The 24239-nt window shown below is 38.1% G+C and overlaps 1 protein-coding gene across 3 annotated transcripts in view; it reads left to right on the top strand.

Annotated features, from left to right (window-relative positions):
* The window catches only part of PARD3B (par-3 family cell polarity regulator beta), a 504041-nt gene that overhangs the window by 147827 nt on the left and 331975 nt on the right, over positions 1 to 24239 (top strand). For all 3 annotated transcript variants that reach the window (XM_053471715.1, XM_053471717.1, XM_053471716.1), the window contains exons 5-9: positions 16290 to 16363; positions 18749 to 18835; positions 20965 to 21090; positions 22361 to 22704; positions 23425 to 23564. In XM_053471715.1, the coding sequence (XP_053327690.1) occupies positions 16290 to 16363; positions 18749 to 18835; positions 20965 to 21090; positions 22361 to 22704; positions 23425 to 23564 (771 nt within the window). The remainder of the gene's footprint in view (positions 1 to 16289; positions 16364 to 18748; positions 18836 to 20964; positions 21091 to 22360; positions 22705 to 23424; positions 23565 to 24239) is intronic.

Genomic DNA, 24239 nt, shown 5'->3' with positions numbered 1-24239 from the left:
TGAGGGTAGGGTGACCACATTTTCCTTTCGCCACTATGATGTGGATAAAATTACACACACAGGCGTGTACAAATGTGTGTGTGTGTGTGTGTGTGTGTGTGTATATACACACACAGTATATATGTATGTAGACACACAAGGGATGTTCGAAAAAGTTCCTGCACTTTTTAATAACGTCACTTTTCTAGTCACCTTCCTTTGCGTCCAATTTTCCCAACGTCGTATCAACTTTTTTCCAGAACACAGTCAACTTTACTGCCGACAGTTGCATCTTGAATTTGTTTGCAACAAGAGATGATAGATGCTTCCGCTGCATACTTCAAACACTAGACAGCTCAGGGAATCTAGTAAGGGGTATATTGGCCTGTCCCATGCAGCTGATTCCACAAATCAAAAAAAAGGCTTCAGGTGTCTGACCAAACCCTTTGTGGTGCAAATGACCTTACATCGTAAAACCAGATATCTCACCTTACAGAAACCCAAATCTTCCCCAAAACATTATGCATAAAATGTACTATCACATTTTAAAGGCCCCCTTCATTCCTTACACATGGATAAAATGTGTATGCTTTTATTTGATTTTCACAAAAATAAAACAAAACAAAGTCCTAGCTCTGACGAAACAATACATCTGCTAACTATACATGTAAGGCAGCTATTATGTTCCAACCCACAAAACATCAGATACGCAAGCCCAAAAATAAAAGTTTTTACCTCACAGAACCGTTTTATTCAATGTTGCAGCTTCACGGCCCAGGTAACTTCTAAGCTCTGCTGTTTACAACATCCTTAATAAGGCCTCACTTCTTCATCAGTGGTTGCAGGTGAGGCTGATGGGTACAGCCCCGAAAACATGCTGGGGCCAAAATACTTTCCTTCCAGCAATTTATCTCTGCTCTTCAACTTGAGGGGTCAGCAAATGTAGAGAGGCATGCACCCGAGAACCAGCCCTATGTTCTATAGTAAATTGAAATGGCTGCATTTTACCCGTTTACCAGCCTTTTACCTGTGCCTTCTTTTCTTTATTTTGATGCATCCATTTTAATGGGGCGCGGTCAGTAATCAATTCACAACTCTGTCGTAGCAGGTAGCATTTCAGAGATTCAAGGGCCCATTTGATCGCTAAATATTATTTTTCTACAATAGCATAATTCTGTACATAGGGATTTTGTTTTTTGCTAATGTAAAGGGTAGGGTGTTCTTCCGGCCCAACTACATGTGATAGGACCGGCCCGATTCCAACATTGGACGCGTTACGAACTCTGGCTGCATATAAAACTTTTAGATTTTGGAAAGCCTGCTCAGCTTCACCATTCCATTTAACCATAACAAACTTTGTACCTTTTGTCAAATCTGACAAAGAGATTGTGGCAAAGTCTGGTATGAAAAGCCGGTAATCATTTGCCAGTCCCAAAAATGCTCGTACTTGTTTCTCATTAAGTGGCCTGGACCTATTTTTAATTGCCTCAGGTTTGGATATTTGGGGTTTCACCTTTCCTCTACCAACCACATATCCAAGATATTTTGTTTCCTCTAGCCCTATTGCACATTTGCTGGGGTAAGCTTTTAAACCTTCACCTGCAATTGAATCCAATACTGCCTGGACTTTTCCAAAATGTGACTCCAGTCATTACTATTTGACAAAGGCGCTGTTTGGCCGAAACGTTGCTTTTTTTGCTTTCTCTTAATAAAGTATCCTAAAGATTGGAAGCTGTTTGGAGTGCTGGGATTCCATTTCTTTGTTTGTGTGCTTCAAGAGGGTTTATGCTGTCCCTTTTTTCCTGCTGGCACCCAGCTTCCTGGGAGTTGAGTGCAGAAAAATTTTTTCTTTTTTATAATCTAAATAACTGGCTGCATACTCCTTGTGGGGCTTTAATATCCTGTCCATCAACCTTTGAAATGTTGCTGAGGTGCCATGAAAACCAAAGGGCAGTACAGTATAATGGTAAAGCCCATCGGGTGTAGCAAATCCTTGTATGTCTTTAGCTCAGTGGTACCTGCCAATATCCCTTTGTTGGGTCTAAGGTAGTGAGGTATCTCGTGTAACCTAAACTCTAAAGAAGCTCATCCAAACATGGCATTGGGTAGGCATCAAATTTGGATATTACATTAAGTTTTCTAAAATCATTACAAAACCTTGATCCATCTGGTTTTGGAATCAGTGCTACATGGCTTGACCAATTACTGCCATTTTTATTCAGTGTTGCAGCTTCACAGCCCAGGTAACTTTGGAGCTCTGCTGTTTACAATCTTCTTAATAAGGCCTCAGTTCTCCATCATGTACACACTGATATACACACATCAACACACTACACATAAAATGTTTTTATATTAATTATTATGAAGCCTTGGGAACCATGTTGATTTTATATAATATATTTAGATTATAATATACATAAAATCGTTTCCAGACATGAGCAGATTCAGATTAACCCTTACCAGATGCGAGCAGACTCTTCACACACATTTCACACACAGTCACACAAACAGGCAAATATAGTCACATACACACACAAATACCTGGCGCTGGCTGCATCTTATACTGAGCTCGGTGTAAAGGAGGGACTCAGCCTATCAGGAGAGGCTTCTGAACTTTCAGGAGACTTCTGATTGGCTGAGAACGCCTTCACTAAAAATTCTCATTCCGGTACAATGCATTGGTCACCCTAAATGAGGGGAAGAGCAGAAGTATATGTGGACAACCTAGAGTGGGGTTTGCTTCGGAAACTACTGCTGTGGACCACAAGCATAATCTGGCTGTGGTGAAGAACACAATCAGTTTGAGAGGGATTTCTCTAGAAAAGAAAACTTCTAAAAGTCACTTTGCTCTGTTTTATTGTCTTTTATTCCCTATGGGTTTAGTAGGTGGGAAATAGAAGCATATATTCAGAACAACCTATTTACTCAGAGAAGAAGCCAACTTGCTATTTATATAAGAACCATTAAATAACCTTTCAGCGTAGCTGTGCTTAATCTGCATAACAGGGAGCACCTGAGGACCAGAAGGGTTGTCCAAGCAAAACTGCAGACGCAAAATGATTCCATGATTTTTTATTACTTCATGTAAGTTAATTAATTGATGCATATTATGATCACTTAAGGTGGATCTCGATGCTCTAGGTGATGCAGAGCCAGCTAATTAATGTTGACATTTCCAACCGTGTTTAATTTGTTATTATAAGAAGGCTTCAACTGTATGTTTTGAGATTCAGCTCCTTACTCCCAAAGGTTTTCAACAAGCATTCAAAATATCAGCCTGTACATTCTAATAGCAGGGAAAGATGCAGGTTACAGAGATAATGGACTCGGTCATTGCTGCATTGTTTGAGTTTTATCTTTCTACTGTTAGTTTCCTCATTAATATTTTGTTGTAACCAGCAACCCAATGTATAAGAGATATTAAATTTTAATATTGCAAATTATTTTTATGCAGGTGATTGTTATGTAGTATTATGGAAATTCTTCATAAAAATGGTTGAGTCCTTTTGTTTCCCTGCATATTGAGCTACAGCTATATAAGACTAGGCCAAATCGACAGATAGCATCGAGGAGAAAGTAGAATGAGCATTGTGAGAGTTGGAGTCCAACAACAGCTGGGGTACCACCTGTTCGTTGCCTCACGTTTAGGGTACAGGAGATGAAACATGCTATTTTTATTTAAATTGTACAAATAGTTTATTGTTGACCATCTTTTCAATCTGCTTCTCTGAAACTTTCAGTCTCTTAGTCTCTGAAGCTATTAAATCTAAAAGAAATATGTTAGAAATGGCACCGCTTAGAACAAACAACATATGCACACACAGTTGCTGATATGAAGTTCTCTGTTATTGGAGATTGTTTATCTGTGGGTGAAATGAATAATGCAGTCGTGTACTTTGCATATGATAAATAGTGACATTTTGAGATGCAGAATCTGGCCTTTGCAGGTGAGCATAATTTAGATACTGAATGAATTTCTCCTTATGGTGAAAACATCACATGGTTTTGAGTGATGGAATGTATTTCAGTAAAAAGTTTCAAGGCAGAAGGAGCAAAGAATCCATCTAATGGGATGAGAGATGTGCACTGTACACAATTTATGGCTTCCTTGACGCAAATGGCAGATTAAGTTGTGAAGTAGTAGTTTGAAGGGACACTCCAACCATCATATGCACTTTAATGCATATGATAGCTGAATGATCCCTCTAAAAATGTCCTGGTGCACCCCTCATGTTTTTTCTGGACAGCAGATGTGTTCAGCGTTGGCTCAGGGAACATTGTGTGGGGGGTTCCAATGAGATACCCACTCCTGTGTGCATACGCTGAAAGTGCTGCTATTGATTTCAACGGGAGCATTCTCTGCTAGTCGCTGCTAGAGGAGGAACTTCTACATGCATTCATTTGTATTTTCACTTTTAAGTTGCTCAAGAGTAAAATTGATATATTAGTGTGTGGCTGAACCAATCTGATTCTAACATTACTTGTGTGGTTCTGGACATGTGAGGTTCTACATCAACTGCCAATTTGTCAGCTGCAATTAAATGAATTATACATTGTGTAAAGCGCTGTTGTAAACCAAGATATGTATTGTAACATATTGATCTGCGATCAATGCTTGCCTGTATGGGGTTACTTTATATCTGTAAGAACCATGTGTTTGGCTTTCATTGATGAAAGTTCCATTCTTTTGTTTGATATCTTTTCAAGAATTGTAGTGTTGAGTAGTTCAGTTTTGAATTGCAAGGTTCGCTCTTTTTAAATGTTTTATTGATCCAAATCCCTGCATAAAAGTATCGATTTAGTTTCTATAAGACATCCCTTTCCTCTGTTTGACAAAAGCTTTCATATACTATTATGTGTTCATGACAAAGAACAAGGTATCCTCTGCACAACTTGCCCTTAAATTATGTAAAAATATATAATACCAAATTGTAGTTCCTGATAACAGAAATTAAAAACTATTGGGGAAAATGGAGCACTCAAACTAAACTGATCACTTAGGTCTCTAGCTTAAAAATGTATTATTGATCAGAACAAGAAACAAACGGATAGCGGTAAAAGGACAGAAGACAAGCTCAATGCATCTTGTACCCTATAGATCCCATAACTACTTCTTTCTTTTTGCTCTTTGTTGAGATAAATACAGCTGTTGTAGTAGCTACAGCTAAGTTTTTAGAACTAGAGAGAGCTTGAGAGCTACAGTGGTTTTGTCATTACATTTTATGTGACACCTGCAGATTCCGTAGAATCAGTAAAATAAATTTAAATCACACAAAACAACAAACTAATAAAAAAGAGAAGAGGTCCACTCTTGAAGCCTGCAATCTAGTCATTGGTTGTAGGAGATGACTGCTTATATAGGGGTGAGTTGATCAAGTAAGAATGATCTGTAGAGGTTGTTGGTCAGGATGAGAACTTTTGGAACGGGGAAGGGAATTTCAGAGAAGGGGTACAGCATGGGTGAAATCCTGAATACAGGAATGGGAAAAGGAAATCACTGTACCTGAGAGATGCAGGTCACAACATGAACAAAGAGGCAAGTTAGGGGTGTATTTGTATAAGAAGGTAGATATATAGAAGGTGCAGCATTGTTAAGGGCTCTATAGCTCTGGGTCAGGAATTTGATTCTAGGGGGTATGGGAGCCAATGGAGTGACTGGCACAATGGGGCAGCTGATGAGGAACCGTGACAGGAGAAGATTAATCTACCTGCAGTATTGATGATGTGTTGGGAGTGCTGAAAGGCAGGAGAGGGGGAGACCAGTTAGTGGGGAGTTGCAACAACCCAGACAGAATATCATAAAGGAGAGGATTAATATTTTGGTTGTTTCTTGTGTGAGCAAATTTGGAAATGTTTTTCAGGTGAATGCGCCTGGATTTGGTGAGGGACTGGATGTGAGGGATGAATGAGTGAGCAGAGCCAAGTATGACCCCAAGGCAGCAAACTGGGTCCGTTGGTTAGATGGTGGTGTTGTCAAAACTAATAGATGTCGAACGTTATAAACAGAGGGGATCGCGGGATAGCTATAAACTCAGTCTTTGAGATGTTAAGCTTCAGGTAATGGGACACCATCCATGATGCGATTCCAGAAACTTGGTGAGTTGACTTAGAATAGAACGTGATAGGTCAGGAGAGGAAATGTAGAGGTATTGATCGTCTGAATATAGGTGGTATTTGAACCCAAAGGAAGAAAATATTTGACCAAGGAAAGAGGAATAGGTAAAAAAAGAGTAGAGGCCCAAGAGTAGTGATAAATGGCCTTTTGTTTTAGCTGTAAGAACATTGTTAGTCATCTTGGTGAGTGTGGTCTCGGTAGAATGCTGTGGACAGAAACCAGATTGTAGAGGGTCAAGTAGAGAAGAACTTTGGTTATTATAAGTTAATAGTTCCAGCAGTTAGGATACCAAGGGGAGTAGTGAAACTGGATGGTAGCTTGATGGGTATGTGGGATAAAGGGAAGGTTTTTTAGGATGGGAGAGATAGTAGTACGTTTAAATAAGGATGGGAATACAGCAGAGGAAAGAAAGAGATTAAAAATATTGGTTAGGGTTGTGCTAAGGAAATCAGGAAGGAATTGTAAGAGTAAAGTGCTTTGTAACACAGTAACTTAAGGCTGGGAAGCAACAATTAAAATGCAGAATGTGATTGTAATGCATACTATTGTAGTCTATCCACATCTGTACAGTATTTGCCCAAATTTAACATTAAAACCGCTTGTTTCTCTGTTTACATACGAACGTGATTGTAGATGTTTCTGATGTTTCTGAAATGCCAGTTCCATGATTGTATCGTAATAAGAGTTTGTCATGATTTTGGATTTACTATTGGTGAAGAGGTCATGTGACTGATTGTTTTAATTATATATAAATGTGTCTATAGCCAAGATGAAATCTATCTGAAAATGGAATTCTGTTATCCAGAACAGTGATCGTTTTGCAGTATTTATGAGAGCACAAGGGCGATGACCGAGTAGCTAGCAGAAAACAGGCAAAACTTGGCTAATTACAGGAAGTTGATTAAAGAGGCAATTCACATTTGATTGTTAATTTCCTGGAGTCTGCTGCAGCAGCACACAGCAGTAGTGTGTACAAATTATATTTATTCCTTCTTGCCCCAAAACCCACTTTGCTAAATTATCTGGGGATTTTGAATTCAGAAAAATTAAATGGTACTCAATTACCCCGACTTTATAATAACCACAGGATGAAGGCAGGCTGTCAGCCTTCAGTTCTGCTCTTAACGAGACTGTTGCCAGATAAATAGTTAAGTATGTCTGATGCTTTTTGTAGCTGAAGATCTTTGCCACAGCTTTAATCTGTAGTGCAGTGACTAATGTATATGCTTTTTATTTCTCTATGGCTGTTAATCTACCTATACAAATACATCCCATCACCTGTTTTATTTAGCTAAGATGACAGTATCCTTCTACCCTCATCAAATGATTTAAAAACACTCTTCATCCAGGGGGTAAAAATATTCATTAAAATGAACAATGGAAAAACATCTGTTTTGGTTCAAAACATTTAAAAGTTTGTTAGGAGAAAACTGAGAGGTGATTATAGACACATTTTACTTTGCTCCTGCTGTACTAGCAAAGGGCTGTTATTACTGCTTACTGGGAACCAAGGCTGCCACCTTTTGATGGGTCCAAAAGCTTTTGTCTAACTTGGCCACTGGCCCAACATTTCCTGGGACATAAAGAGTTTAATCCTGGACCCGGGACTTACCTTCTCCAGAACTGTCCAGATGAAACCTGGACAGGTGACAACCCTTCTGAGCGCCAGATAAATCCCTTGAATATCAGTTTGCAAGCAGAGGCAGTTGAAGGACCTGAAGTGTAAGATTTAGGGGCCCCCATCTCTTTCTTTTGGGGCTATGGATAAATTAGGACTCAAATCACTTTCTATGGTAGTGCTACACATAACTGCATAGGTCATATATGTAATCATATCTTTGCGTGTCTTGTATGCCTTAATGTATGCCTTAATGTCACATATGTTACCTTTTGTGTAGACTAAGACCATGGTGGTAAATATCTGTGCTATCTAGGAGCTAAGATGCTGCTTTAGATGCCAATGTAAAGGCAGTCTTCTAGTGGGGTCTGTATAAAATGTAAAGACACCTTTTAAAGCCATGACTTTGATTATCAGGTCAAGGACCATTACATAACTTTCTTCCACTTAAATCCACCTGTAGCAGACAGTTAGTGTACAGCCATTTATAGCATCGGTGGCTCTGTTAAACCTCTTTTGTTGTTCTGGTGAACAAGGTTAGTATAATATAGATTTTTAGCTTCCTCTAATGTTTTACAATACATTGTCCTTCCCCACATTATGTGGTAGACCCCTACACCATTTTTCAATATGAGTATTGGACACTGCGCCTTTTTGGATGTTTTCTGTGTCATAGGAATCCAGGAGTTTTTCTTTGAGCTGATAAAGAATGATGTTGAGATACCTGCACTAACGCTAGGTGTCCAAACAAATGAAACAGTGGTTCAGAAGTTATCAGGATCTCCCTCACATAACCTTGAGAGGTCAAACTAGCAATTCTGATAATTCCTCTCCTGAATGGGATGATTTACAGCTAGCTTCAATGATTCATTCTAGTACGCATCTCTCTCTCTCTCTAGACTTTTTACCTTCTTACTAGACTTGTGCATTCGTCTTCGGGCGAACATGAAAACGAACACGAAGCGGAAATCCGTAGGTTCGCTGTCAGGGGTTACAGGGCAGTGTGAATGAGCCTATTGGTCGCCTACAGGGACCTCCTCTGGCATCAACCAATTTTCCGTTAACCCCTTCGATGCTGCGTTAGATATCGGGAGCGGAAATCGGTAGGTTAAAGGGCCGTGCAAGCGACCAATAGGCTCACTCGCATGGCCCCTTAACCCCTTAAGGTGCAACAATTTACGGCACCAGGAGCCTAAAAGTCTGTACGAGCCACCAACAGAGTCGCTCGTACAGACTTTAAAAAGTTAAACCCTAATGAAGCAACTTGTCCGGCAGATCCCACTGGTCTCCCTGTTCTATCAGTTAAATGATAGAACAGGGAGACCAATGGTATCTGCCGGACAAGTTACGGCACCAGGAGTTTAAAAGTCTGTACGAGCGACCCTATTGGTCGTCAGCAGGGGCAGACATACGGACATTTAAACTCCTGGCGCCAGAGCTGCTGCGGTACGCGTTAACCCCGTATTAACCCCTTAACCGGAAAAAAACCGAAGAAAAACCGAACACGAAGAATGTCCACGAATATTTGCCCGAAGAGAAGACAGGAACAGGCGAATATTCACAGAATACAAAAATTATTTTTTCCCCGAAGACGAGCATGAAGACTAAGACGAAGAGCCCCCTGGTTCTTACATATTTGCATGCATTGGAAACAGTGTTATTAAGTATATATGTCACTCAGTGTCACCTCTATATGTTGTAGGCCTTGCCTGATTTGCTCATTAAGCATTTTAAGCAATTGAGGAGCAGTAAAGTCCTATTTCACACATAATCAGTATGAGCCAAACCATTCCTTTACTGTATCCATATCTTCAACAGCAGATTTGCTGTTCTGCTATTATGGACTAAATACATTTTAATACTTCTGGTCTTCTTGAATTATTCAAAATATGTAGCTTCATTAGGCACGTTGATTAGTAGTACTTGCCCGGTGTAGAGCCTTTGATTTTCAAAAGTTTCAGGAAGCTGAACCCTACTGAGATGACTGATTTTTATCTTCAAATACGCTACCTGATTCAGTCTTTATGCACATGCTATTTACATAAAGTGCCTCTTTTAGCTGATTAACCCCTTTAAGCTGCTTTATTGTCAATTTTTCTTTTAATTTATGTACTACAAAGGGAGTTTTTCTTCCTTATTTATGTCAGTGTAACTAATTCGTATACAGATGTGGTTGTGAACAGTTTAGCCCTATCTCCGAACACTGGTGGAAGTGGGTTGGCCTTTGACTGCCATTTTTCCAAGAAGACTGCAGTGAATCGGAAAAGAAAAGCCAGCTTCCCTGCTGGCCTTTTGGCTAGCGAGGAGAGAAGAGGGTTGCAAATCCTTTGGTGAATGGAGGACTGGGGACTTGGAGGTCCACTATAGCTCTTTGTATAAAGACTTTAGCACTCTGGAATTCATGCCCTATGTTCTTCAGGCCCTATGTTCTTCATGCAAAGCACAGCTCCTCGAGGTCCAATAAATTGCCTATAATTAACAGAAAGAGACAAGTCCTTATAATTTTAATTATTCCCATCAACTCCGCAGCACTCAAAACTTACTTATTTGTGGCTACTTAATTGATTTTATGTTAAGAAAAAAAAAAAACATACCTGTAGCGTGTTTGTCCTGGAAACTGGGCTATATAAAATGTAATCTCATCACAATGCAAGGTCAGCTTTGCTTGTCTTCTTCTGGGTGAAGAGCGCTTTCAAGGGTTGGTCTTCATAACGTATTCTAAAATTTGTTTTACTTCCTCCTTAACTCACCAATAAACTGATAGTTTAGTGAATAAATGCCTAGATTTTGTCCTTTTAATTTATAGCAACTGAACAAACATCACAACTAAATTTAGCTAGTTTAATGCGACTTTCCTATGCAAAGTATTAGATCCACACCATTAGATCCACAGACTCTGATTGAATGGAGATATGCATGTATATAGTCATTGATATGAAAAATTCAACAGGAAGCCTTCCAGTGCTTCTCATTATCATATTTTCATTGTCCCATTTCAGTTCTTGACAGGAACAAAAGACAATAAGTGAAATAGTGTTAAGCTGAAAAGAAATAATTTGAACTGCATTTATTCAGCATTAAACAATTAGCTGGTATACTTATGCAACTTTTCACAGTGTTACAGTCTATTGTTTCGGGTTCTAATTGGAATTGTCTTCAAGGGAGTTGGTTCAGTAATAATAATAAAAAAAAAAAAAACTACTTTCATACCAAGCCTGTGAATGGGTAGATGTCAAAAACAATGTTTCTTTTTCAATTGTAAGGGGGGACACATCATTAACATAAAATGTGGCTTTTGAGCTAAATCAAACACCATTGGTATAGTAACAAAACTGCGTTTGATGGGGGGATTTAACAAATATGAAACGTATTAACTATTTCACAGTGCATATTGTGATTTTAGTGCAAACTGCTAAATCAGTAGCAATCACAAAAATGTTCTATTGGTTTCCATGCTTTCGCCCAGGAATGCTCATGACCAATAGGCACAAATGCATCTCTCACATTTCTTGTATTGATGATTAATAATAAATATATGTGTTGGTTATTTTCTGTAAAGGGGAATCAGTGCATTATTATAATCTGGTGCACAAATGCAAAGTATATCCAGTAGCCTTTCCTGATGATGATTTTATATTTTATATGTCCTCGGGATAAGGGTGAAATATTGTCAGTGGTTACCTCCAAAAATGGGGAAATATATTAGCATTTGTATTAAAGCAGTAGTTTCAGTAGAAAGCAATATCCACAATAATTGATGTGCTTGCTTTCCTTGTCAAATTTATATGGCTGCCTTGCTTAATCGTGCAATGCTTGTCCTGCATTTGGCCCAGTGCTTTTCCGATCCGCTTTGCTCCTTCAGGAATATTCTTTTTAATCAGACAAAAGAACCCTTGTACAAAATGGAACTTGTGACTGGAGCAGCACCGATAACTCATCTAAGAAGGCTTCTTGTTAAGAAATAATCTCTGTTACCTGTCACCCACTGAACTGCTTAATTAGTGATTATTTTCTTTCTTTCCTATCTTTTCTTCATCCGGCAGCACTGACATAATTTAACACATCAGACAAAATTAAGGTAAAATATATCTAGGCATGATTTTCAAACACATAACATTCTTACAACACAGTAAGGTCGATTAAACCTTTCTCCATCTCTCACATTTTTTTCTCCAAAGCATATAAAAATATTTTTACGCCATATTCTATAAATTACTTAAATGGACAGATGGTAACAAATACCCTGTTTTTGAAGAGCGGAGCTACAATTCCATGACTTTCCTCCTAGCCATTCAATTTATCGAGTTATGTTCATTATTTGGTAGAGAACAGCTGTAGTGCTTTTGCATTGTTCCCTGTCAATATCTTAGTGGAATCATTAAGAGGACAATACAGCAGCCCAGTTTAAAAGCCCTCCTCAGATGTTCAGTTCTATAAATTCTGCCATAAATAGAACACTCCTTCAGGTGTAAAAGCTGTGACCCATCGGCAACAAAGAACCTTATTGCATTTTACCCATAAATTCATTTGTAATGATCAATGTTATATCATTTGTTATATATGACAATGGGAGAATGAACTTGACAATGAGTTTGTGTTGCTTTACAGCACAGTCATAAAACAAATTTCTTGTTTCACAATCTCTACTCCATTCATGAATTCATTCAGATGGTTCAAGCTTTACTCTTCACTATCCTTTCAACAGTTTCCTGTTTAACCCCTTCATTATTGTCCATTCAAATGGACCCCCGTTTAAACCTTTGTGACCACCTCCTCTTAGCTACCAGTATGTTGATTTTGTGTTTTAGCCTTTAAGTGGATTGTTTAACCAATTCACTTTTTACCCCAGTTTTTATTTACCATTGAATGTTAACCGATTAACGCCTGATTCAGTATACACCCATTTATTATTTAGAAAAAACATAATTACTTTATAACTGCTTTATATTCTTTTATTGTTCGAGCTAACCGTTCAGAACATCCAAACCTCAGGATGGTACAATGGGTGTGTCTGGCAGCCAAGCATATAGTCTTAATGTTTAAGACATATGGGTTTATACGTTAAATGTAGGGTTGTCAGGAGAGTTGTTGTTCTTTACAATTCATTATGAATGGCCAATGGCTGCCAGTATGTTATGGGTGAGGTCCCTGTTTGAATCCAGGTAATTAAGTGTATAGTAGAGTCAATTAGTTAACACTTTGGTAACTACATAGGATCTTTACAATGAGCTTATAAAGGGTTCACATTACAAGAATCTAAGAGTCAGCTCATTTAGAAAGTTCCCAGGCATAATGATATGTTATTTACCAACTCATACAGTGGCACAGCTCAGCAACCATAACCATCATTTTCTTAATAATGTGCCGTCCCTTTTTTTTGCAAGATTTTTACCACTGAATCATAATTAAAATGGTATATTCATATTCACTGATCGCCCCGACTGCAATGTGTGCAGTTCTAATTATGACCACATGAGGCATCTGTGAAAAGATGATGCAAAAGTAGTCAGGTATCTGGTTTGTGTACGATTGACTGTCATTATGCTTGTAATGGTTTGGTATTAGAAACGGCATTAGGTAGAAAGTGTCCAGTGGTCTAAAGTTGCATGCTAAATATATTATGTTACATAGGTTTTAAATACATATTTGCTCCTCTTGACCAGCAGATATTGTTGTCCGATATTGTGGGTGACTTTCCTTGCTCAAACACCACATGAAACTGATTCATTATGGCAATGCTAATGAAATCTGTTAAGCCATAGACTTTAGTCAGTTAGTCAGAGTGTCTGGTGATTAAGGCAAAGCTGTTCAATTTTTGTCCCACAGGCAATATGACAAGGAGTCTCAGGGCATTTTTCTAGTAGATTGGATAAATCTTCATATACAACAAATCTTCATATACAACAAATATCTTCATATATTCATATACAACACATATGAAAACATTTTATCATACAGATAAGAAAACTGCACAACATTTTAAAACCATATTTTTAACTGATATTAATAATAAAACAATTTCATTGCAATACCCCCTTGCTATACAAAGGAGTAAATAAAAATGTTGTGTCCTTGTTACTTTTTGATGCACTGCCAAGCGACATTGCACGATTATCATTACAGTTCTGTCTTTCCCCAAAGAAAAGTCTGTAAAGCAGCACCGCAAATGTGAGTAAGATAGGCGAGTTTGCAGGACTTAAATACTATGAAGAGAGAAACGTTATTGAAATCGACAGGGTGAAAGGGCAGGAACTTATATGTGCTTAAAGAAATTAGTAATTGTAAGGTGCACATTAACCCATGGTCCCCATCCACTTGTATAACTGCAAATAGTTATTGTCCAGGTGTGTCTGCATAAATTAAATGTAATAAGTTGGGTCAATAAGTTAAAAGGGTGTCAAGCTCTGCTGCATTTATTGAGTTTGCATTGTTAATGAACATGGCCCTGTGCAACAGTACATGATACTATTGTCATTAACAATGAGTATATGCTCCCCATCATTTTGTACTGCTAATATAGCAATGAACAGGTCTCAGAAGTCCTCATGTGGGATCTAGTTTGCACTTGATAACCATTTGCAGCTAAAAGCCTGCAAACTAATTATTGTTATTATTATTGTTAATATCATTATGTTTTATTTATATCGTATCAGCGATGTATGCAGTGCTTCTTACACTACATAAGTTCAAAGGGAATGACACAAACTAGAATAGACAAATACAAACCAATACATTAGGTAAAGAGGGGCCTGCCCACAATCTTACAATCTAGAGGAAAAGTGTGCTTTTATTTATTGATGGAAGCATCAATCAAAAAAAAAGAAAAAATCAGAAAACACAGCTTAGGACAGGAAAAGGAGTTAAACGTGCATGTCTGATAAGACAGTATAAAGACAGCACTTGCAAATAAGTGTTCCTAAATTAATGTCTTTAATCCTGCGAGTAAGGATTCTATGTCAGAAACTTCTTTCCTTTTGGGAAGAAATTGGACAAATATATTAAGAAGTGTTTATCTTAAAGCAAGAAAAACAGCCATGTCTGGAAGTGGCTACAGCACTTTCTCCTCTTTCATCATTGTTCTTAAACCAGACAGGAGTTTGACTTGGCACCTGCTTGGTTCTTGCGTAACTTCCGCCGGCATACCAACCACTAGATGGTAGTTACCTGGGTTCCATTGTTTTGCACTGTTGTACCATTGCTCCATGGCAAAGCAGAGCTGAACTATTTACTATATGTTCTTGGGTGTCAGGTTGTTTGTTCCCTGAAAACAGGAATTTTGGACAATGACATATGCCAAATCATTAAGCAGAGTTTAACTTGAAGTACTGTATAGACATACAAGACATACCATTACCCAGTAAACAACTTACAAGAAAATAAGTGGTCAACTATTAAGTAGTTTGTATCAATTCTTTTGTCAAAATGCCATCTGGAGATTTATGCTTTTTAGCTGTAGACATCTCAGAAGTGACCTCTTCAGGCAAGATGTCTTTTATGGATTTGGCTGTGTTTACATTAGTGCCATAGGGGTCTGAGCAAAGTACATTAAAGCTAATGCATCACCTGCTGTCAGAAACCCTTACAGAGTTTGGGCTAAACCTTCCAAAAAAAGGCCAAAATGGATAGAGTTCTAATAGAATTGCATACTGTCAGATATGTTATGCTGTGTTCCAAACCTTTTAGTTTATTGTTTATAATTGTTGTGGGGCTTGGCAGTGGCTTTTTTGTTAACAAAAATCAGTAAATAGTATTATTAATCATCTAAGCTGACATCTAAAAACAAAGCGCCAGTTAGAGTATCCAGTAGTCAGAAAATGGTTCCCAGAACCATTGATGGCTAATGACTTTAAAAAAAATTTCTTACTATTCCCAAAAGTAAGAAATATAGATACAGTATATTCAGCATACCATGTTAATAAAGGGCTGCCTTAAAACATGATTCTTAGAACAGTCCAAAGGGTTTCTGTTCTACGATCTACATTTTGATGCCATTAAACTAATTGCTATAAAACAACAATATGCTCACAAGCATTTAGTTATACAGTCTGCAAAGGTTTCCAAGTAGCTTTGTAAACTATAAAAGTAACCATGGTTTCCCTACGTGATGTGTGATTTCCAAGGAATATATAAGTAATAAAAGTGGGTCGCAATATGCCCAGCCACACCATACACTTTTATGCTCACATATCGTGCAGCCAGGCATATCCAGGCAGGAGCCACACGCTGCAGAGTGTATGTGGTGCTGTCGGCATTTGCCTCTTGTGCCAGATGGCCACTCCAGGCTTGGCTTATGGAAAATCTTAATTATTATTATTATTATTTATTATTATTATTATTCCAATCGAATCAACTGTTAAATGTATTAAAGTACTTGTGATGACACTGACATTTATCATCAGGCAAACCATTTTGGCTATTATATTTTTATTGCTTGATCTATTTGTTGTAAGGTTGGTGAAGAAGTAGCTCTTCTTGTTACTAGCATATTGTTCTGTTGCCTCAGGTTGGGAGGCTCTTTGTTGTCTTAGTTGATCTAAAATGGCATGTTTGCTATAATGACGCTTATCTTTTTTTCAGGGTTCATCTAAACCACTTGCAGTAGAAGATCAGGAAGAATATCTGAAGATACCTAAATTCAGATATGCTTACAGGTAATACATTTGCTGTTTTCAACTTTAAACAAATAGTAATAGGACTATTTGTTGGCTTATATTGCAGTAGAAGCATGAATACAATTGTTGATGAGTTACAATGAATTCCAGACCCTTCCAGACCCCACAGGATTAAAGCAAATAACACATTTGTTTTTGAAGTGTATCTAGTAGACCGTATGGCCTCACTTAAATAGAAGTCACTGCCAATTATCCGCCTTCTTTGCGTTTGTTGCTCCCGGATTCCTCCATCCAACGCTAGCTTTACACGCATCAGTTCTTGGCATTATTATTATTGTTTACTTCTAATGCACCAACACGTTTCATGGTGCTGTCGAACATAATTTCTGTTTTTGTATTTCAGTATAATTAAAGGAGTGTGATGACTAACATATACAAGTTTTATGTTACAAAGCTTCCAGACATAGGGCTGCACCAAATATTGCATGATATGTCTTTCAAGAGATACTCATTTCTGTATATTTGTAGTTCTATTTTTTCTTTTTCAAAATCAACAAAAGACCTATGGGATTTATGGGATTTGACCTGGAGATTCCAGGTAGGGCAGATGATTTCAGGAGCTGTGTGGGAGTTCCTTCAATTCCTATGAGTTCACTCATATTTCCCTTGCTTTTTGTACTCATATCTGGGACATCTCCATAATGAAAGGGCAGTGTTTGCATTTACCCAGCACTCGCTATTAAAGGTGATCCCCACCGCTTGATATGCTATTCAGGAGATGAACTGGATGGGGACTGGGATTATTTTTAATTGTAGGAATGCAGTTCCTTAATGTGGACATACAGGTTGGATTAAAGAGAAGAGTGCCTACTGTGAAAAGCATACCCATGGTTTACATTTTTGAAATTTCAAATAAAATAGCACGGCTTCTTTTTGTTTAGTATTAGTTGAAATGAATTAGGCCAGCTGTTTGATACTAAAGTTTAAATATTTTCAGCAACCTCTAGGAATCCATCACTGATTTCATGAAAAGTAGACTTTGTAGGACCAGGAGAACTAGCTTTTGCTGAAAGAATTGGTTTAATTGTGGGCTGTAGAACCAGTTTAAGGTTTATTCTTTCAATGTGACAAATGTACTGATCAGTCTACAGATGCTTCTGTGTTTAGGAGTTTCCTGAAGTGGGTTGGAAGTGCTCACGAAAGAGTGGTCCATTATATACGTCCAAGAAGGTTCAATGACTTGTGTTGCTCTTTTAAGTTGCTGATATTTAGGATTTATTGTTGTAAAGGGCGCTGTTATTGTGTGTTAGAAGGTCATTCACACGAAGGGATGGATGATTTCTGAATAGGTAACTTTTAAAAACCCTTTCTGCTTGTTATCAATGAGTAAAGTTTTATATGCCACAATGCTATGAGTAATGACAAATGGAGAATAGGAAATATAACTGCTGGATATCAAGAAATATGCTCATCCTTTCCAACTATTTATATGTAAATTGGTTTGCATGCAATGCACTCTGGTTATACATTGATGTATACCTTAATAGTAAAAATGAATCCTATGTGCAATCAGGTAATTATTTAAGCAACTGTGATTAATTCTTATGTAGCTGACAAGTTTAAAAAGCATCACTGCCAATGGGGAGTTATTGGATGGATTTGCGTCTATGCCTTCTTCCAGCCACAAGGCACCAGTTGTTGCACGTTTCAGAAAGTCTGCCAAACAGGAGCCCCCATCTCTGAACAAATACACTACGTAGTAGCTAAGCTGCCTACTGCCTGGCTCCATCCTGTTTGCTTTGTCATTGCAAGTAAAACCAGCAAAATGTCTATAGTATTTGAGACTTACTTGAAGCTGGTAACCCTACTACCACCCCTGCACATGCCAAAATGTTTGATTTGCCTGATTCCACTTTTATAGGCAATGCTTCTTGTTGTAGAAAGTCCAGTAAGATCAATTGTTTGGCGGTAAATAAAACAGCCTTTGTTTGATCTGAAAGTAGTTGTTTTGTTGATCCAATGCCTTGTACGCAGGCACGCATGCATGAATCATTCTTGCTGTGCAGGTTGGTGAGCGACCACATCAAGGCCTCCAACTGAGTTATCATAATATCAGCTCCAAAACGCACCAGGGAACTGACGTGACCTCACTCCTAAGCAAAAGGTCGTGGACCTTTCTAGCACTGAAACATAATGCATAATGAAACTCCATCAACTGCTTCTCCGGATGGTGAACAAAATTTGGTGAAGCGTGTCAGCTCCTCCATTAAATAGAAATTTTCATTTCAATGAGATGTATTAGTTTTGCTGCAGAGAACTGTCAAGTAATGCCGTTAGCCTCCCAAAATCTCTTTCAGATTTTAGAGTAACCATTTTCAGCTGCTCTTGCCTCAACAAAATCTGTTTTTTATTTCTTCTCAACAGTGGTTTGACAAGAAAGGTAGAGATTTCAGGGGATGATGGACCATTGGGGATCCATGTTGTGCCTTTCTATTCTTCTCTTAGTGGACGGTAAGTTTAATGATAAAAGGATAAAGAAGAAGGAAAATCCCCTGCTAGTTGAAGTTATCTCAGCTGTCACACATATGCATTTTTTAAAGAGAACGCTAGCATTACAGGTGACTTCTAACCTAAGAATCATGTGTTCTGGAAAACTAAAGAAATTCCTTAGGTCCTTGAAGACTTTCGTTTCCGTTATGGAATATTTAGCTTATCAAACTCAGCCCATGTAAGCTTGTGAACAGGGCCCTATCTACATAATGTATCGGTTTCTCTTACTCTACTGTCTAGTTTTGCAAGAGGTGCTGCATAATTTTTTGGAGCTATATAAATAAAACAATAATAATAATGTTCTGTACATGTTTTTACATTTTTCTATGGGGAGAAGCAAATACTTACATTTGGTAAATAAAGTAAATTTGGCATCATATCTAGTTATGGCTGCAATAAACTTCCCATGATCCCCCCAGCTTTAGGTAGACAAGTTAAAAATAGTTAAAGAGCTACCTGTTGGACAGGTATTTGAGCATGCCTTAGCTCCAAAGTATAGCTCATTAGAATCGCCCTTTTTTTTTTTATCCTCTGGGGTTCTTTTCTAGGAGATCAGAATATCGGTGGGTATGAATGTATCACAGCGTTATAAGGTTCTAAACGTTTTTAAGAAAATGCAGCACACACGAAAATCTCATTCTTTGTCTATTTGGAATATAAGGAGGTTTGTCCAGATTTTCCTATTGGCATCCGGTGTTTTTATTGGTGCTCTTATATTGGAGAAGCCGTTTTCACAGCCGTTTTTAAATAATTAACTGAGATATAGGAATACACCTTTTGCCTTTAAGTCACCCAACAATGAGGTCTTGACTTTATAGCCCGTTTCTCTAAACCTTACAATTTTATGCTACTTATTTGCCTTTTGACTTGTTTTTGCCGTAAGTTTTGTCCTTAAAACATTACAGTTCTGGTCACGTGTCAGATATTCTGAAAATCTAGTAATCCTCATACCTTGGAACTACCTGTGCGAGGGATAGGACTAGCTGTCCGTAAGGGAGCTAGCCCCCCAGTATGGTAATTGCTTACTTGGAAAATATCCCATTTTTGCATTGGCCACCTTTTTAAGGGGCACTCTGACAGATGCTGCCCCATCAACAAAGAATACACGATAAAGTTATTTAACATTATCTGCTCATAAAAATAAAATCTAGATGAAAGTTTTGGCTGCTTGAAGCACCTGGTCACTTGTAAGAAAGGTTCCCATGGAAATCAATCCTCACTAGAGCTGGCTGGTGGTGCGTATGCATGCATGCGCACTGATATGCAGGAGATACCTTCAGCTGCATGCATATCCCGACAGCTGAGGGATGGGGAAAGACATCCATAGTAGGGATTCTGATTTAAAGGTGACACTCAGCTCTCATATACATTAAAATGCTGTAGCGTACCTTTAATAGCACGTTTTTTATCATTTCCTGGTATAGCTATCACATTAGACAAATTGTTTCTACTTGACTGGCCATATGTGACTTTTTCTTTGTTAATTAACCTTTCATAGCATGGTAATCATTTATGAAATAATATAGCATGCAAATACTGCTCAAATAAAGGTTGGGGGAAGGTCCAAATATCTGCACATATGGCATTTCAGTCAGTGCTTGTAATGTAAGTAAGCATTGAGCTGCATTAAATTTTAACTGTGGCATTCACCTGCACAGCCGGCAGAGGCCAAGGAACATATGATACATTAGCAATAGAATTAGACTTACAGCCCTGCTTGGGTTTTAGTCATGGTGAGAGTCATAATTACTATCATTAACCCTATACAGTGCCAATGAGCAGGACCTCACAGGGTCATATCAATTGAAAATAAATATCATAAATGCTTTTGCACAACACAACAAATGTATATGGTTTTCTTCCTCAAACCCGGTTAAAGGAAAACTTTAATATTAAGGGGTAATGTATTTCCCCTTTTTTCTAAAATCCATTTATAATAGGCTTCGTTTTATGCCTTTGCAAAAATTACATTTCAGAAAATACTAATATTGCTATCCCAAAATGGAATACATGGCACCCACGTTTTTTGAGTATTGTCAATTCTTTGTTTTATACCTTTTTTGTCTTAACAGCCTTTCTTATCTGCTTAGGTCTTTGGGATTGTATATTCGAGGAATAGAGGAAAACAGTCGTTCTAAGCGAGATGGTCTGTTCCAAGAGAATGAATGCATTGTAAAAATTAATAACGTTATACTTCTAGACAAATCTTTCACACAGTAAGTATGGCGAATTGTTGACAACATAGCTTTTAGCATAAGTAACCTCGTTAATTAAAAATGCCTATAGCTTTGGCTTTTTGTTTGCCTATCAATGGAATTGTTTTGGAGACATTTAATGTAAAAGTTAACAAATAAACAAATAATTATGGACCTCCTGAAAAAAGGAAGTTAGTATAGATTTCCCCATAGTAAACAAAAAGATGTTTTGTTAATACACACACACCTTATTTTAGTCTGTAAGTCATTGAAATGACATGGCAAAAGTCTTTGTTTTTCCACCTTTCTTTCTCCCCCTCCCCTTTGCTATCTCCATGTGTTTCTCTCCTTAACTTCTCTCTGTTTTCCCTACTCTCTCTTTCCCTTCTCTCCTACCTATCTCTCTTCCTCCTCACCATACATTCACACACATTCTGCCATCATACAGTGACACACCAAATAACATACACTAACATACGCACTCTGACGTTTTACACTACTCTAGTACCATGCACTTACACACACATACATACATTAACCCCTTAATGACAAAGCCCGTACATGTACGGGCTCAAAATGCATTGTTTTCAATGGGTTAAGGGACCGCCCATTGTCCTTAAGGGGTTAATGTAGCTCTCCCTCCCAATGTCGTCTTCAGTTCACACAATCTGTCTGATCTACCATGCTACTGCCATCCTAATACTGCTAGGAGGATAAGAGAGGAACTAGAAGGTATTGATCAGAACAAAGGGGAGGAGTGGGTAGATCAAAGCCGAGGGGTGCTGGAGGGAGCGGTTAAAAGCAGAGCGGGCGGGAAGGAGCTAGAGGGGTTGGAAGAGGGTAGCAGTGGACATTAGAGAGACTGGGAGGGCAGTAAAAGAGACGTGTACATCTGTACTATGATCGGTCCAAATATATTAGATTTACCCCCATTTTACAAATCCTACATTATGCATCTGAGAAAGAACTTAAAAGTTAATGCTAACGACCCGTGCTTTTTTTTGCATATATTAATAAAATATATGTACTTAGGTTTTGACTTAGACTATTGGAATATCCCACCCTCATTTCAAACGCCATGGTTATGAATACCCTTCATTACCAAAACACTGGGAACAATTTCAGTGAAATAATATTTCTTTTGGAAAAAGAAGCATTAATAAAATATCCTTCCAAACACCCAATATATACACCCTCTTGGTGTGTCATATCAATGAATTGTAACATGTGGGCTGTACAATAAGTATCTCTTAGCACAGTAAGGGATTTTAGTAACATGTTTGTTTTATAGAGCTCAAGAAATCTTCCGTCAAGCAATGAAGCAGCCAAATGTTCTTGTGGAAGTTATCCCATCACAAAACAGAGAACTGTATGAAAAGTCAGCCATTGCTTCTTTGCCTATTTTGGATAATGAAGATAATGATGACATCCCAAATATAAAGCCTCCTCCACCTCCCACCAATGGACAATTAAAGATGGCCGGACAGACAAATGGGCTGGATTCTCAGGGTTTTATGCAACCTCCCCTGAGTCCGGACCTGGTTTCTCAAAGTGGCCAGTTCTCTCCATCATTTTCTCCTCTTGTGTTTGGGAATAAGAAAAATGCCATGAAAATACGTATTGACCTCAAAAAAGGTATTTGGAGTGGTATCCGTGCTTTCTAAGTGTTTAGCATAATTGGTTAGGCACTCATGGTTTATTAACATGAAAACATAGAATTTACTCCTACTGTAAAATCCTCAAACAATAGTAGGTCATTTGACTTGTCTTATTTTCAGGATAGCCCATTCATGTTTAACCTTTTAAGGGACTTGGTTGGGACAGATTTTTCCCAGGACAGCATTAGTATAGATTTAAGGTCCCAAAACATTATATAATGGTAAAAATACAATCACAGACCCTTGCAACGCAGGGGCTCAGGTAGGGGCAGTGTTTCTTGGTGCAAAAGTCATGCCTTAGAAACCGACCATAATCTGCTGTTACTAATATCTATAATTGTTTATTATGGTGCATACACAAGGTGCCTGTAAATGTATCACAGATTGATATTATTAGCCCCATAAAATAAGTGCACATAAATGAGCACTATTGAGCACTGATTTCAGAAGTTAAAAATGTTCGTAAACGAAGATTTCATACCGCATACAAACATGGGGATGGCCCCTTCAACACAGCTCAGAATGGGTCCCATGATTTTGTGTAATGCCACTGTTTTGTTTTGCAAGTCAATGTAATGGGACCTCTCCAAGCTGTTGACCTCTTTCATGTTGCAAACCCATTCTAATAAATCTGGAATGTTCCACCATCTAATATGTGTTATGTGTTTAAAACCTGTTTTCTGCCTCTTTGCTCCAGGTGCAGATGGGCTCGGATTCACTGTGGTCACCAGAGACTCCTCTCTGCATGGGCCTGGGCCTATTTTTGTTAAAAATATCTTGCCCAAAGGGGCTGCAATAAGGGATGGACGATTATTATCCGGGGACAGAATATTGGAGGTAAATGAATGCTGTCCAATGTTCCATTACGGTATTTTTATTTCTCTGTGAATTAGCCAAAATGAAAGGTCAGGAACACTCAGAATTCTCATTTAAAACCTATCACTCTGCTGTTTAGACATAACATATTTAACATCTGCGGTGTTCTCTGGCTCGTCGTAAACAGAATGTTGCTGATCAAAATGGAATTGCCAAAATTAGACGAGATAACTGCAGAAAATGTTGGAACATGAAATTTGTATTGCAAACATTAAAATGAACGCGCTAAATTCTAAATCAAAATAATTTAAAAGCAATTTCATTCCCAGTTTGCTTTCAGGATTCCTATGTTTTTAAATATACTTTTGACACTGCTCACCTGCTTTAGCTCTGTGTTTCCATAGCAACATGATTCTAAGGCAAAAGCTTGTTGATTTTTATTGTTGATTTACTCTTCTGGGTGCCTTTTTACTTGGAATCGGACATTGCTAAATGTCTGCTTTTTTGTCATTTCTTACAAAGGTCACTTGATCCGTAGTAGGAAAGTAAAAACAACATACCTCTGGGGTAGTTAGACAATGACCCTGCATCCTCTCAGAAACCTGTGCTGTGATTTTTTTTGTGACAGAGGTTTGTGAGAGCTGTAGTTCCAGTAATTCCTTGAGGATTTTAGGGATTACCATATTTGCTTGATTA

This window comes from Spea bombifrons, chromosome 7 (assembly GCF_027358695.1).
Source record: "Spea bombifrons isolate aSpeBom1 chromosome 7, aSpeBom1.2.pri, whole genome shotgun sequence".
In the NCBI taxonomy this organism is placed as follows: Eukaryota; Metazoa; Chordata; class Amphibia; order Anura; family Pelobatidae; genus Spea; species Spea bombifrons.
Note: the sequence above shows the minus strand (reverse complement) of the source record. Positions and strands in the feature narration are given on the sequence as shown.